Source organism: Thunnus thynnus, chromosome 14, assembly GCF_963924715.1.
Source record: "Thunnus thynnus chromosome 14, fThuThy2.1, whole genome shotgun sequence".
Lineage (NCBI taxonomy): Eukaryota > Metazoa > Chordata > Actinopteri > Scombriformes > Scombridae > Thunnus > Thunnus thynnus.
Genome location: NC_089530.1, coordinates 31,411,916 through 31,426,915, shown reverse-complemented (window position 1 = coordinate 31,426,915; position 15,000 = coordinate 31,411,916). Strand labels below are relative to the sequence as shown.

General features: G+C 41.6%; 1 protein-coding gene across 2 annotated transcripts in view; it reads left to right on the top strand.

Annotated features, from left to right (window-relative positions):
* abhd12 (abhydrolase domain containing 12, lysophospholipase) overlaps window positions 1-15,000 on the top strand; it is a 24,649-nt gene that overhangs the window by 2,770 nt on the left and 6,879 nt on the right. For both annotated transcript variants that reach the window (XM_067610998.1, XM_067610997.1), the window contains exons 2-4: window positions 832-1,006; window positions 12,630-12,751; window positions 14,820-14,925. In XM_067610998.1, coding sequence (XP_067467099.1) covers window positions 834-1,006; window positions 12,630-12,751; window positions 14,820-14,925 — 401 coding nt within the window. In that variant the 5' untranslated portion in view covers window positions 832-833. The remainder of the gene's footprint in view (window positions 1-831; window positions 1,007-12,629; window positions 12,752-14,819; window positions 14,926-15,000) is intronic.

Here is a 15,000-nt window from a genome sequence, read left to right as displayed (position 1 = left end):
ACAGCGTAAAGTACCGTGAAAAGGTTCCGTTTGGTACCAGTATCGGATCAAATGTGATCGGTACCAAACCCTGAATGTAATTAGCTCTGAAGAAGCAAAACAACATAAATATTGGCAGCAACAGAAGAGTTTCAGACAGAGTGTAAGAAACATAGAAAGTTCATCAAACAACTGAACGCAGCGTCTGAACCGGAAATAAAACAGCTGATCAGTAAACTGAGTCACACAGATAACAGACCGGTTCAGAGATAAAAACAACAAACTGCTCCTGAAACCTCACAGCTCTGCACGTTGTCCCAAAATAGAAAAATGTTGTTTACTGTTTAGAAGTGTCAGCAATACTTCATATTCACATTGATTCATAGTTGTGAGCATCTCAGAATATTTGTTGAAAGTTTCAGTTCTTTCTGCTGTTATTTACCTTAAAAACACCGGATTTTACAATAATTAATAAGTTTTTGTTGTTCATTGAGTTAACGAGGTGTACGTGAAGGCACCACTCAGTTATTTTCTGATTTTTATAAACCGGTTTTGTTTTGGTTGTCGTTTCTCCGACGCTCCCCGGGGGCCGTGGACGCGGCACAGTAAGACCACGTGGTTGCAGGTCTGGCCTGTGATTGGCTCGCTGCTGATCAGCTGCTCTCTGCGGATCTCAGTCAGGCGGAGAGGCTCAGCGGGGACTCTGCTCCGTCCTCACCGGCTCTCACTGCTCCGCCACCCGGCAGGCGACCGGCCTCCTCCCCGCTGACAGGCCCGCGGCTCCCGGTCACTCACCGGCTCGTTCAGTCGGTTCCTCCCGTTAATATTTGTTTTGTTTTTTAACGTTTTCAGTGATGCGAAAGCGGAATAACTCGCTGACTGCGGAGCATGACAGCGCGACCACCGGCACTCTGCTGGACAGCGACCCGGACCTGAAGCAGCGTCCCGGCAGAGGAGCAGCGGGGCCCGCAGCCGGCGGCCGGCAGGGCCCGGGGGAGGACCGGAGCATGGCGAAACCGTTCAGGAGGTAAGAACCGGGACCGGGACTGTCAGGAGACCAGTTTGAATCTTTACTGACCCGAAACAACAAGAAAATAATGGAAAACAAAATTATTTAATTTCATACAAATTCAAGTTTGAACAGATTTTATTTAGAACAAAAAGAAATGTTTTAGTGTAAAAGTTTGAACTCATTTAAATAAAGTATTAATATATTCTATAATATTAGTAGATAACAATATTTAATTAAAGACAGGAAAAAAGTTTAAAAAAAAAAAAAAATTAAAAATTTGAAAAGTAAATTAGAGTAAAAGTAATAAGTTAAATCTTTAAATCTCTGTAATAAATTACTTGATACAGATATTACATACAAATTCAATACAAATCACTATTGAATATTTAAAAAAAATAAATTAAATTGATGGCTTGATAATGAGTTTAATTTAATAATGTTTAATATTTCTGACAGAGGAGCTGCTGGTCTGTGACTCGGATCATCTGTCAGCTGACTGGTCTGACTGGTTTCACTGAGACTGGTGAGCTGGTCGGACTGGAAGCTGCAGACGCCCCTGAGTCACAGGTCAAAGTTCATCTGCTGAGCTCAGCTGTTCTGACCTGCCTGACGTGTAATAACAGTAAAGTTTATGAGTTTGTGATAAGTTGAGTTTTAATTAGCAAACCTCGTTAGTCTCTAAACTTCCTGTGGTTGCTTCAGACAGGAACCTGCAGGTCTTAAAGTTTTAAAAGCTTTGAATTCACTTCATTGTTCCCTACATCACATAAAGACAATCAATTTATGTTAATCGATTAATTCTGTTATTGTTCTATACAACAGGAAGTATCAACAAATCTCTACTGGAAAATGAAAAACTATTAAATGACTTAATGTGGATTTAAATTGAGCTTGTTGATCTTCTCAGTAAACACGTTCAGACGCTTTGATTGTGAAACACAAACAGGAAGTTACTGCAGCAGCTGGACTCCTTCATCTGTCTGTTCATACTTCTGTTTTTGTGTCTTTACACCAGATTTAGTCAAACAGTCTGCAGTGTAACGATGATCAGACACTGATTACTGTCGTCAACGTGATCCGCAGCTTCTTTTCTCTGTTTCTAAGTTGGTTTATGGAGAAAATGATGAAGTCACACTGACTGGTGTCAACGTGTGACTTTATTCTCAACATATTACTTTTTATCTGCCTGTTGTCATCTTCACCCCGCAGTACTCAGAGTAGTTTGTGTTGCAGCAGAACATTTAAATAACGTTTTTGTTGATGTTCTGTGTTCCTGAGGGAACACAAAGGCCTGAACTCCGCTGTCTTCTTCTTCTTCTTCTGCTGCTGCTGCTGCTGCTGTGTGTCCTGTCAGCTTTACTCTTCTTCTTCTTCTGTGTTAATCCTCATTAGAGCGTCATCAGAGCCGACAGAAGGTCAACCAGATCTACCTGCTGATAGAGGACACTGCAGTGCATTGTGGTCCGTTAGAGCTGCTGCTGCTCTCCGTCACATTCATACTGAAACTATAACTGATCACATGATCGATTTTAAACAAAAACGGTTATAAAGTACAGAAGAAGAAGTAGTCGACGTCCATTATAGTTGTTATTAAGCCCAGTTTAGACTTTCTGCACCAGACATGTTTCACATGACAGTAAAAATAAATAATATGAAGAACAAAGAATAGATGCTCCAGAGAAGGCGGTTTATTTATTTATTCTTATAACTGTATAACTTATAACTTCTCCTCTGACTCCTCAGGGACTTTCAGTCTTTATATTAAATCAGAAGAAAAGAAGGAAGGAAGAATCCAACACGACGTTAGATGCTGCTCGTCAGCGCAACAGGTCAAAATATACAAAACATAATGAGACACAAGGTCACATATTACAGTAAATCAACAAATAACAACAAAGAATAAATCTGGAAAAACGGAGTTAGCGACAAGTAAAATAAGAAAAAAAACAAATTAATAGAACATTAACAGGCTGTTAATTGTAGGAATAGTTGGATTTCTTCCTTTTATATAAATTCACAGAGTTTCCTTCTGTAATTATTCATCCTTGTGATCACAGATGTAAAGAGACGACGTCCGTCACAGCGAGTACAAACAACCACAGACCGGTCCGCTAATAAACACCAACCAGCAGCTTCTCGTCCGGAGGCTGAAGAACCTTAAAGTGCCGCCGGCGGCCGCTAGCTGCTCCGACTGACTCCCAGTCAAACAGCCTCAACTTCTCTCTAGAAATACCGAGTCAGTCACTGGTTATTCTGGTCTCAATCTGTAAATTCAGGCCTGTAATAAATGAACTGGTGGTCATTTAGGAAATTATTGCTCCGTTCATAAGATTTGATGACTTGTAGTAGCTTTTGATGTCTGCTGTGTGGACGCACATAAGCTGCAACTCTGGGCTTCAAACCAGCATCCATCTACGTCCATGTTTATATGCAGGCAGCTGCTGCTGTTCTGGAGAGACGACGAGCGTCGACGCCGAGATTAAACTTTAGTTTTAATCACATCTCATAGTAACAACTTCATTAATAACTTGAGTGTCGGCAGATAATTAATAGATCAAAACACAGTCAGTTATACTGTTGAGAATCAAGTGTTTTTATTCAGTAATGAAGTAAATCTGAAATATATAAACAATAATAAACTGCTGGTGCAGTTTAGTCAGCAGTAAACAAACATCAATGAAACCGTCTCCAAATTCATCTCTATGCAGACGATACTGTTCTGTTCAGCAACACTCTCGTATTCATCTTAACTGATATTTAACACAAATAAAACAAAATTCACGGTTTTCTCAAGATCCAAAAAACACAGACGACAGTAATCTGCATTTCTCCGCTGACAGTGCTTCAAACGTCTGGCCAGATGTGGCAGCACAGAAACAAAAGCAGCTTCTCTTTGATTTATAAGAGGATCAACTCTCCTGTCAGTTTTGGATTATGATATAAACTCTACTTGGGCGTCACGCACAGGTAGATTAAGACCTGCACAGGTAGATTAGACCCTCACAGGTAGATTAGACCCTCACAGGTAGATTAAGACCTGCACAGGTAGCTTGAGACCCTCACAGGTAGATTAAGACCCTCACAGGTAGATTAAGACCCTCACAGGTAGATTGAGACCCTCACAGGTAGATTGAGACCCTCACAGGTAGATTAAGACCCTCACAGGTAGATTGAGACCCTCACAGGTAGAGTAAGACCCTCACAGGTAGATTAAGACCCTCACAGGTAGATTAGACCCTCACAGGTAGAGTAAGACCCTCACAGGTAGATTGAGACCCTCACAGGTAGATTGAGACACTCACAGGTAGAGTAAGACCCTCACAGGTAGATTGAGACCCTCACAGGTAGATTAAGACCCTCACAGGTAGATTGAGACCCTCACAGGTAGAGTAAGACCCTCACAGGTAGGTTGAGACCCTCACAGGTAGATTGAGACCCTCACAGGTAGATTAAGACCCTCACAGGTAGATTGAGACCCTCACAGGTAGATTGAGACCCTCACAGGTAGGTTGAGACCCTCACAGGTAGATTGAGACCCTCACAGGTAGAGTAAGACCCTCACAGGTAGATTGAGACCCTCACAGGTAGAGTAAGACCCTCATAGGTAGGTTGAGACCCTCACAGGTAGATAAACTCTGTGTGAGTTGCGTGCTGAGGTGACTGAGTGGGGACTAAATGCTTCTCTGTGCGCTGCCGACTAGTGACAACCTGCATGTGAGGCGTTTATGGGACATCTGTAAATTGTAGCTGCCCTCTAAACTGCATGAGTCTCTGCATGCTCGCCGGTCACCCACCACCACAAGTAAATTGTCAACCTGTGGGAAACACCGGGGGATGTAATTCACAGACGCACGGCTGCCTTTAGATTCAGGTTTATTACTGCAGGACTGGAACCATCAGTGTCTGTTCATCTATAAAGATTATAAAGTTCTGCTTTTAGGGTTTGTGTGGAAAATCTTTCAGTATGACCACATCTGAATACTCTCAAACCTCCTGGACTCTTCATAACCGTCCGATACCTGCCTGTAACTGTTTTAACTGATGTTGTTGATTCTTCATGTTTGTATTTGACACAGTGTGACCTCAGCATCGCTGTTAATGAGAGTCACCCTCAGCGGTTCCTCTGAGAGTCATAAATAAAGGTTGAATGAAAACCTGATAAAACAGCAGAATGCTCCTTTAAAGTGCTGCAGTCCCTCTAAGTGCAGTTTGACCTCGTTTAAAGAGGTGAAGTCCAGGATTAGATCTCCGTCGTGTTCGGAGTAACTGACGGAGCGAAGTGAAGAACAGCTGCAGGTTCATCGCTGTCGCTGAGCGTCGTCACTTCATCCAACTTCAAATGTCGAAAGAGGAAGTCTGTTCGCTGTGAGTCTGAGTCAGCGTCTCAGACTTTAACCCCCCCCCCCCCTCCCCCCTCACTGACCTTTGACCTCTGATAAGATGATTATCTTCAGGCTGAGAGGTTGTTGTCTTCGTTGTGTCTGTGGAGCTCAGAGGTGGATCCCAGCTGAAGACGGTAAATAACAAACACTGAAGGAGCTGAAATATACATACATATATATATATATATATATATATATATATATGTGTATGTATATAATGATAGTCGAGTAATCGATTAGTTAATCAAAAGAAAATTAATCTGCAACCATTTGATAATCGAGTTGTTTAAATCATTTTTTAAAGCAAACGTTCGGTCAGAATAACAAAATGATTTAAGATGAACTCTGGAAACTTCTGAGTGTTGCTACCGATATATCTGTGATAGGCCGATATCGATCAATAATATCGGCTGACAGATATATCAGGCGGACTCTAGTTTTAAATCATTTTTAAGAAGAAAAGTCTAAATTCTCTGATTGCAGCTTGTTAAATGTGAATATTTATGGCAGTAAACTGCAGATCGTTGGACAGAACGAGACGTTTGATGACGTCGTCTAATTAGAATAATAATTAGTGTCTCTGATTGTTTTCTGTAGAGCTGCAACTCGTTCACGTTCATATCGATTAATTGTTTTATCTGTAAAATGTTGTAAAATAATGAAAAAAGTCTGTCGTCAAGGTGACGTCTGTGATGTCTTGTCGTGTCCGACAAACCAAAAATATTCAGTTTATTCACGAAGGACAAAGAAAAGCATCAAAGCGTCACAAGCAAGCAGATAATTAATGATTAATGCTGATTAATTTATTGATTAATTTTCTGCTGATGGACTAATCGTTTCAGTCTCATCAAGTAATCGAGAAAATGATTGTTGGATTCATCTATAAAGAGAATAATGGTTTGTTGCAGCTTTACTGGAAACACTGGAAACATAAAACAGAGTGAATCAGTGTTTCCAGTCTGAGCTTAAACCTCGGATCTGTTAGAGCGATGATGAGGAGGCTGGAACCAGTAACCATCTGTATGTTTAACTGGAACCAGTAACCATCTGTATGTTTAACTGGAAGCAGTAACCATCTGTATGTTTAACTGGAACCAGTAACCATCTGTATGTTTAACTGGAACCAGTAACCATCTGTATGTTTAACTGGAAGCAGTAACCATCTGTATGTTTAACTGGAACCAGTAACCATCTGTATGTTTAACTGGAACCAGTAACCATCTGTATGTTTAACTGGAACCAGTAACCATCTGTGTGTCTAACTGGAACCAGTAACCATCTGTGTGTTTAACTGGAAGCAGTAACCATCTGTGTGTCTAACTGGAACCAATAACCATCTGTATGTTTAACTGGAACCAGTAACCATCTGTATGTTTAACTGGAACCAGTAACCATCTGTATGTTTAACTGGAACCAGTAACCATCTGTATGTCTAACTGGAACCAGTAACCATCTGTATGTTTAACTGGAACCAGTAACCATCTGTATGTTTAACTGGAACCAGTAACCATCTGTATGTCTAACTGGAACCAGTAACCATCTGTGTTTAACTGGAACCAATAACCATCTGTGTGTCTAACTGGAACCAGTAACCATCTGTATGTTTAACTGGAACCAGTAACCATCTGTATGTCTAACTGGAACCAGTAACCATCTGTGTTTAACTGGAACCAATAACCATCTGTATGTCTAACTGGAACCAGTAACCATCTGTATGTTTAACTGGAACCAGTAACCATCTGTGTTTAACTGGAACCAGTGACCATCTGTATGTTTAACTGGAACCAGTAACCATCTGTATGTTTAACTGGAACCAGTAACCATCTGTATGTTTAACTGGAACCAGTAACCATCTGTATGTTTAACTGGAACCAGTAACCATCTGTATGTCTAACTGGAACCAGTAACCATCTGTGTTTAACTGGAACCAGTAACCATCTGTATGTTTAACTGGAACCAGTAACCATCTGTATGTTTAACTGGAACCAGTGACCATCTGTATGTTTAACTGGAACCAGTGACCATCTGTGTGTCTAACTGGAACCAGTAACCATCTGTATGTCTAACTGGAACCAGTAACCATCTGTGTTTAACTGGAACCAATAACCATCTGTATGTCTAACTGGAACCAGTAACCATCTGTATGTTTAACTGGAACCAGTAACCATCTGTATGTCTAACTGGAACCAGTAACCATCTGTGTTTAACTGGAACCAGTAACCATCTGTATGTTTAACTGGAACCAGTAACCATCTGTATGTTTAACTGGAACCAGTAACCATCTGTATGTTTAACTGGAACCAGTAACCATCTGTGTGTCTAACTGGAACCAGTAACCATCTGTATGTTTAACTGGAACCAGTAACCATCTGTATGTTTAACTGGAACCAGTAACCATCTGTATGTTTAACTGGAACCAGTAACCATCTGTGTGTCTAACTGGAACCAGTAACCATCTGTATGTTTAACTGGAACCAGTAACCATCTGTATGTTTAACTGGAACCAGTGACCATCTGTGTGTCTAACTGGAACCAGTGACCATCTGTGTGTCTAACTGGAACCAGTAACCATCTGTGTGTCTAACTGGAACCAGTAACCATCTGTGTGTCTAACTGGAACCAGTAACCATCTGTATGTCTAACTGGAACCAGTGATCATCTGTATGTTTAACTGGAACCAGTAACCATCTGTGTATCTAACTGGAACCAGTGATCATCTGTATGTCTAACTGGAACCAGTGATCATCTGTGTGTCTAACTGGAACCAGTAACCATCTGTGTATCTAACTGGAACCAGTAACCATCTGTATGTCTAACTGGAACCAGTAACCATCTGTGTGTCTAACTGGAACCAGTGACCATCTGTATGTCTAACTGGAACCAGTGATCATCTGTATGTCTAACTGGAACCAGTAACCATCTGTGTGTCTAACTGGAACCAGTGATCATCTGTGTATCTAATTGGAACCAGTAACCATCTGTGTATCTAACTGGAACCAGTAACCATCTGTATGTCTAACTGGAACCAGTGATCACCTGTGTGTCGAACTGGAACCAGTAACCATCTGTGTATCTAACTGGAACCAGTAACCATCTGTATGTCTAACTGGAACCAGTGATCACCTGTGTGTCGAACTGGAACCAGTGACCATCTGTGTATCTAACTGGAACCAGTTACTGTCAGACTTCCTGCTGTCATGTTAAACAGCAGATTGTGATTGGTTGGATCCGGCAGCGTCGGTGTGACGTCGGCTGAAGACCTTTGTGTTGCTGGCTGAGCTGAGCTGGATGCAGAGTCATCAGTCTGCGTCTGTGACGGACGTCTGCTGACTGTTTACAGGCTTCGTCTGTTATTTTTACTGCAGATGACAGAAGAGAAGCTGAGTGGAAGATTCCTGCAGTCGCCTTCAGGCCAACGATTCACAACATTAACGTTTTGATAATATGAAGACAGAGAAACCTGATATTTACACATATTTGCTGTCAAATACATAACAAGACATAGTCTGATATAAAATACTGTAGGACTGATTTAACCCCATCAGTCACAGGAAACATAGAACTGGAAACCAGTAACTCCCAGTGTTGGACTGAAGCTGCAGACGCAGGTTAAAGAACCTCATGTTGGCGTTTCTATGATTTAAAACAGATTCCTTCGTTCATTTGAACCATTTTCCAAACTCTTAAAATCATAAAACCTTTTTAAAAGCCAGTGATGAAGTTTGGTGACACTTTATAAGAAAATGGTGAAAAATGTCCATCACTGTCTTCCTGAAGCTGTTGAATGTTTCCGTCCTCCTCAGTCTGATCTATGTAGTAACGTGTTGGTTGTGGCTCGTAGTGATGATGAGACTCTGCAGCTCCTCTCGGCTTTACGGAGCTTTATAGTGAGTTTCAGCTCATTGTTTATCTGTCCGGCTGCAACTTTACTGTTCTGGTTCACTCTCAGCGTCTCATAGCGTCACTACCTGCTAACAGTTAGCTGTAGACTAGCTGGTGAACATAGTGGAGCATTTAGCAGCTATTTGTTTCGGTTGTTTCTAATGTTGCAGCTTCAGATGTGATGAGTTTAAGTTTTTTTATGATGTAAACTGTTGATCAGACAGAGGAGACATTTGAAGACGTCACCTATCACCAATCAGTTAATCAGGAAAGTGTTCCAGAGCTGCAACGATTTATTGATCAACATGAAATTAATCTGCAACATTTTGATAATTGAATAATTATATTATATTATATATATTTAATTATAAGTGATTTGAAAAATGTGAAATATTTGCTGGTTTCAGTTTCTCAGGTTTGAATATTTGATGCTTTTCTCTGTCATACATGATAGTAAAGTGAATATTTTTGGGTTTTGGACTGTTGGTCAGATAAAATAAGACATCTGAAGGCGTCACTTTTGATTTTTGATCAAGAGATCAATCGTTATTTGCATTCATATGTATATCTATCTGTTTATAAAGCTGGGCGTAGGTGTAAGTTGGTGCCATATTTTCATAATCAATCACAGCTGTCAATCAATGTCCACACAGCAGACATCAAAGCTGCTATAAGTCTTCAGATCTGATGAACAGAGCAATAATTAGAGGGTCTGAGTTTATAGACCAGAATGACTCAGAGTTTTAGAGACTGAGAGTCAGAAGGATCATTAATAAGACACGACGCTGCTGTTTGGTTTCAACCCTAAAAATGAAGTGAAACTAACAGTTTCCTGTAAGTCATAAGACTTACAGAGTGAAAGATGATCAGCAGGGACGAGTATCAATCATCAATATGCTCGTATTGTTTACACTTTAATAAAGTCAGATTAAGACTTTGTAGAATAATCCTACTTCCTGCTGAGAGGCTGTCACATCTGATCCTGACTGAGCAGCAAACATCACACACACACACACATGCATGCGTGTGTGTGTGTGTTCTCTTGCTTTCAGCTGCAGGAAGCTCAGCAGCAGCTGGCGGTGAGCCTGCAGTATTATTAGCTGATGTCACGCTGCAACCTCAAAGTCACCTTGAGGTGAACCCACCACAGAGACCAGGAGGAGGAGGAGGGAGCGGTAGGAGGAAGAGGAGGAGGAGGAGGGAGGACGCCTGCAGGACACACTGAACCCTGTCAGTCACTGGAAACATAAAAACCAGTAACTCCCAGTGTTGGACTGGAGCTGCAGAGAGATGTTTAAGAACCTCAGTCATGTTTTAAAACTGATTACAGGCTCCATCTTTGTTTAAAGGACTCATATTCTGCACATTTCCAGCTCTATATTCATATTCTGGGGCTCTACTGGAATATTTTTGCATGATTTCCAGTTAAAAACTCCTTATTTATCTTCTACTGGTCCTTTATGCAGCCCCTCAGTTCAGCCTCTGTCTGAAACAGGCCGTTTTAGCTCCTGTCTCTTTAAGGCCCCGCCTCCTGATGAGCCCACTCTGTTCTGATTGGTCAGCTTTCAGGAAGCTTCCTCCGGCTCCGGAGGCTACGTAAACAAACTATAGTAGCAGGATTTCACTTCTTTTTCTCCTTCTTTACTCTAAATGTCAACTTCTCAAATCCATCCGAACATGTTGGAGCTGAACAACACGTAGAAACACCTTAGCAACCACCTTAGCAACCACCTCAGTAACCAAGGCTACAGATCAGACGGCTGTTTATGAGCATGTGCGACGAGCCGTATAACTAGAAAGAGCCGGTTCAGAGCAGGTTTCTGATCACTAATATGATCAGTCTCTAATTACTATTATGACCGATCAACACTCTGCTCTGCTGAATGAGGAGAAACACCAACAGAGATTTTATCTTTGTCCACAAACAACGACAGCAGCTGCTAAACCTGAACGTCATGGATTTGATATCATGACAGATAAATGTGTAAATGTCAGAGGAAACACAAGAGCAGAGTTGGATTCAGGGTTTAAGGTCATAAAATGTCTTCATAAGTCTTATTTTTAATCACAGTGGGTCTTAGATTCTGAGGTTCACGTATTTAAACATTTAGTCCTAGGTTTGATTGATTCTCACAGCTCTCATGAAGCTAACAGGATTAATAATGTAAAGCTAACAGTGGGACTGTTCTGCTCTGTTCTGTTCTGTTCTGTTCTGTTCTGTTCTGCTCTGTTCTGTTCTGTTCTGTTCTGTTCTGTTCTGTTCTGCTCTGTTCTGTTCTGTTCTGTTCTGCTCTGTTCTGTTCTGCTCTGTTCTGCTCTGTTCTGTTCTGTCTGCTCTGTTCTGTTCTGTTCTGCTCTGTTCTGTTCTGCTCTGTTCTGTTCTGTTCTGTTCTGTTCTGTTCTGCTCTGCTCTGTTCTGCTCTGTTCTGTTCTGCTCTGTTCTGCTCTGTTCTGTTCTGTTCTTCTCTGTTCTGTCTGTTCTGTTCTGCCTGTTTTGTTCTGTTCTGTTCTGCTCTGTTCTGCTCTGTTCTGCTCTGTTCTGTTCTGCTCTGTTCTGTCTGTTCTGTTCTGTTTTGTTCTGTCTGCTCTGTTCAGCTGGATGAATTATTTAGATGTGCAGCAGCTGGATCATGTGATTGCAGCTGGATCATGTGACAGCAGTGTTATCAGAGTGAAGGATCAGCTTTCTCTGTCTGAGTGATCAGATATCAGCGTTAAGTTCAACCTGCTGGGACTAAACGCTGTAAACATCCTGCAAACGTCTCCGACTGAACCTGCAGCTCAGACATAAACCAGCTTTATAGTGATGTTACAACTGTTCTCATATTATTCTGACTTTTAATATTCACATATTCAATAAGAAATCAAAGAAAAACTCAGATTCAAACTGATGGAAAATGTGAAAACACAGAAACACAAAACTACCTGTAAACTAAATATTCAGCAATAAACTGAAGCATGAAACTGGATAAAAGTTAAATAAGTTATTTCAACACTAGCTGGGTTTTCTGATGGTCTGATGGTCTGGCGGTCTGATGGTCTGATGGTCTGATGGTCTGATGGTCTGGCGGTCTGGCGGTCTGACGGTCTGGCGGTCTGATGGTCTGATGGACTGATGGTCTGATGGTCTGGCGGTCTGATGGTCTGGCGGTCTGATGGTCTGATGGTCTGGCGGTCTGATGGTCTGATGGTCTGGCGGTCTGATGGTCTGGCGGTCTGATGGTCTGATGGTCTGGCGGTCTGATGGTCTGGCGGTCTGATGGTCTGGCGGTCTGATGGTCTGATGGTCTGATGGTCTAGCGGTCTGATGGTCTGATGGTCTGATGGTCTGGCGGTCTGATGGTCTGATGGTCTGGCGGTCTGTGTGTCCTCAGGTTGGGTCTGATGGGGAAGCTGAAGAGGATGGTTCTGTGGCTGCTGGTGGTCTACGTCTCCATTCCCTTCATCATAAAACTCTGTCCATCCATCCAGGCCAAACTCGTCTTCCTCAACTTCGGTGAGTCGCTCCGTTTGTCCTGAAGCTGAATCTGCTGCGTCTTCTTCTTCTTCTTCTGCTTCTTCTTCTGCTTCTTCTTCTTCTTCTGCTTCTTCTTCTGCTTCTTCTTCTTCTTCTGCGTCTTCTGCCTCTTCTTCTTCTTCTTCTGCTTCTTCTTCTTCTTCTGCTTCTTCTTCTTCTTCTTCTGCGTCTTCTGCTTCTTCTTCTTCTTCTTCTTCTTCTGCTTCTGCTTCTTCTTCTGCTTCTTCTGCTTCTTCTTCTGCTTCTTCTTCTTCTTCTGCTTCTTCTTCTGCTTCTGCTTCTTCTTCTGCTTCTTCTTCTTCTTCTTCTTCTTCTTCTTCTTCTTCTGCTTCTGCTTCTTCTTCTGCTTCTTCTGCTTCTTCTTCTGCTTCTTCTTCTTCTTCTGCTTCTTCTTCTTCTTCTTCTGCTTCTTCTTCTTCTGCTTCTTCTTCTTCTTCTTCTTCTTCTTCTGCTTCTTCTTCTTCTTCTTCTTCTTCTTCTGCTTCTTCTTTTGCTTCTTCCTCTTCTTCTGCTTCTGCTTCTTCTTCTGCTTCTTCCTCTTCTTCTTCTTCTGCTTCTTCTTCTGCTTCTTCCTCTTCTTCTTCTTCTGCTTCTTCTTCTGCTTCTTCCTCTTCTTCTTCTTCTGCTTCTTCTTCTTCTTCTGCTTCTGCTTCTTCTTCTTCTTCTGCTTCTTCTTCTTCTTCTTCTGCTTCTTCCTCTTCTGCTTCTTCCTCTTCTGCTTCTGCTTCTTCTTCTGCTTCTTCCTCTTCTTCTTCTTCTGCTTCTTCTTCTGCTTCTTCCTCTTCTTCTTCTTCTGCTTCTTCTTCTGCTTCTTCCTCTTCTTCTTCTTCTGCTTCTTCTTCTTCTTCTGCTTCTGCTTCTTCTTCTTCTTCTGCTTCTTCTTCTTCTGCATCTTCTGCTTCTTCTTCTTCTTCTGCTTCTTCTTCTTCTTCTGCTTCTGCTTCTTCTTCTTCTTCTTCTTCTTCTGCTTCTTCTTCTTCTTCTTCTTCTTCTGCTTCTTCTTCTTCTTCTTCTTCTTCTTCTTCTTCTTCTGCTTCTTCTGCTTCTTCTTCTTCTTCTGCTTCTGCTTCTTCTTCTGCTTCTTCTTCTTCTTCTTCTTCTTCTGCTTCTGCTTCTTCTTCTGCTTCTTCTTCTTCTTCTTCTTCTGCTTCTTCTTCTTCTTCTTCTTCTGCTTCTTCTTCTTCTTCTGCTTCTTCTGCTTCTTCTTCTTCTGCTTCTTCTTCTTCTTCTTCTGCTTCTTCTGCTTCTTCTTCGTCTTCTGCTTCTTCTGCTTCTTCTTCTTCTGCTTCTTCTTCTTCTTCTTCTTCTGCTTCTTCTTCTTCTTCTTCTTCTTTATCTACTGCAGAGACGTTGGTCAGTCAGTTTATTTCCCTCGTTGCAGCAGCAGTAAATCTCATTCAGTCACAGAGATGCTGTTGTAAAGTAGAAGATTAGTTACAGATGAAAGAACAACAGTTTAATTTTTGGATGTTTAGAGTTCGACATCAGAAGATTATATCTAGATTATCTGTTGTTGTGTCCTTGATGTAGAATCATAATCAAACTACTAGAAGCTGCTCCTGTTAAAGTTGAAACAGACGACTTTCCAACTGTCGCCTCCCAATGTTTCCAGGTGGTTTTATTGATCGTGCTGCTGTCACAAAGACCAGAGATGCAGCGATCGATCGGCCACTGATCGACCAGCTGATCAGCTGATCAGTCGCATATATCTGAGCTGCTGAACGAGAAGTGATTTACTTTACTGTTGTTTCTGTTTTTTTTCAGTTTAGTTCTCATTATAACAAGAAAATCTCTCATTTATAACGTGATATTTATTATTATTATTATATCTGACAAACGGAGTAAATATGTTTCTGTCAGAGTTGTTGATCAGATGTTTAAGTAGCGTCTCAGAGGTCAAAGGTCAGACGGGCTCATGTTGCTGCTCCGTGTGGGAGGAAGTGAAACCTGATCTGAGACAGCTGGTGTGACATCACACACTGACAGAAGTGTGTCAGTCAGCAGTCATGTGACCTTTCAGTGACCTCTGACCTTTATCCGCCCTCAGTGAGGATGCCGTACTTCATCGACCTGAAGCGACCTCTGGACCAGGGATTGAACCACACACACAACTTCTACCTGGAGCCCGAAGCTGGACTCAAGATCGGAGTCTGGTAACGCGCACACACTCTCACACACACACACACACACACACACAATCATATATCATAAAGCAATAATCTATAAAT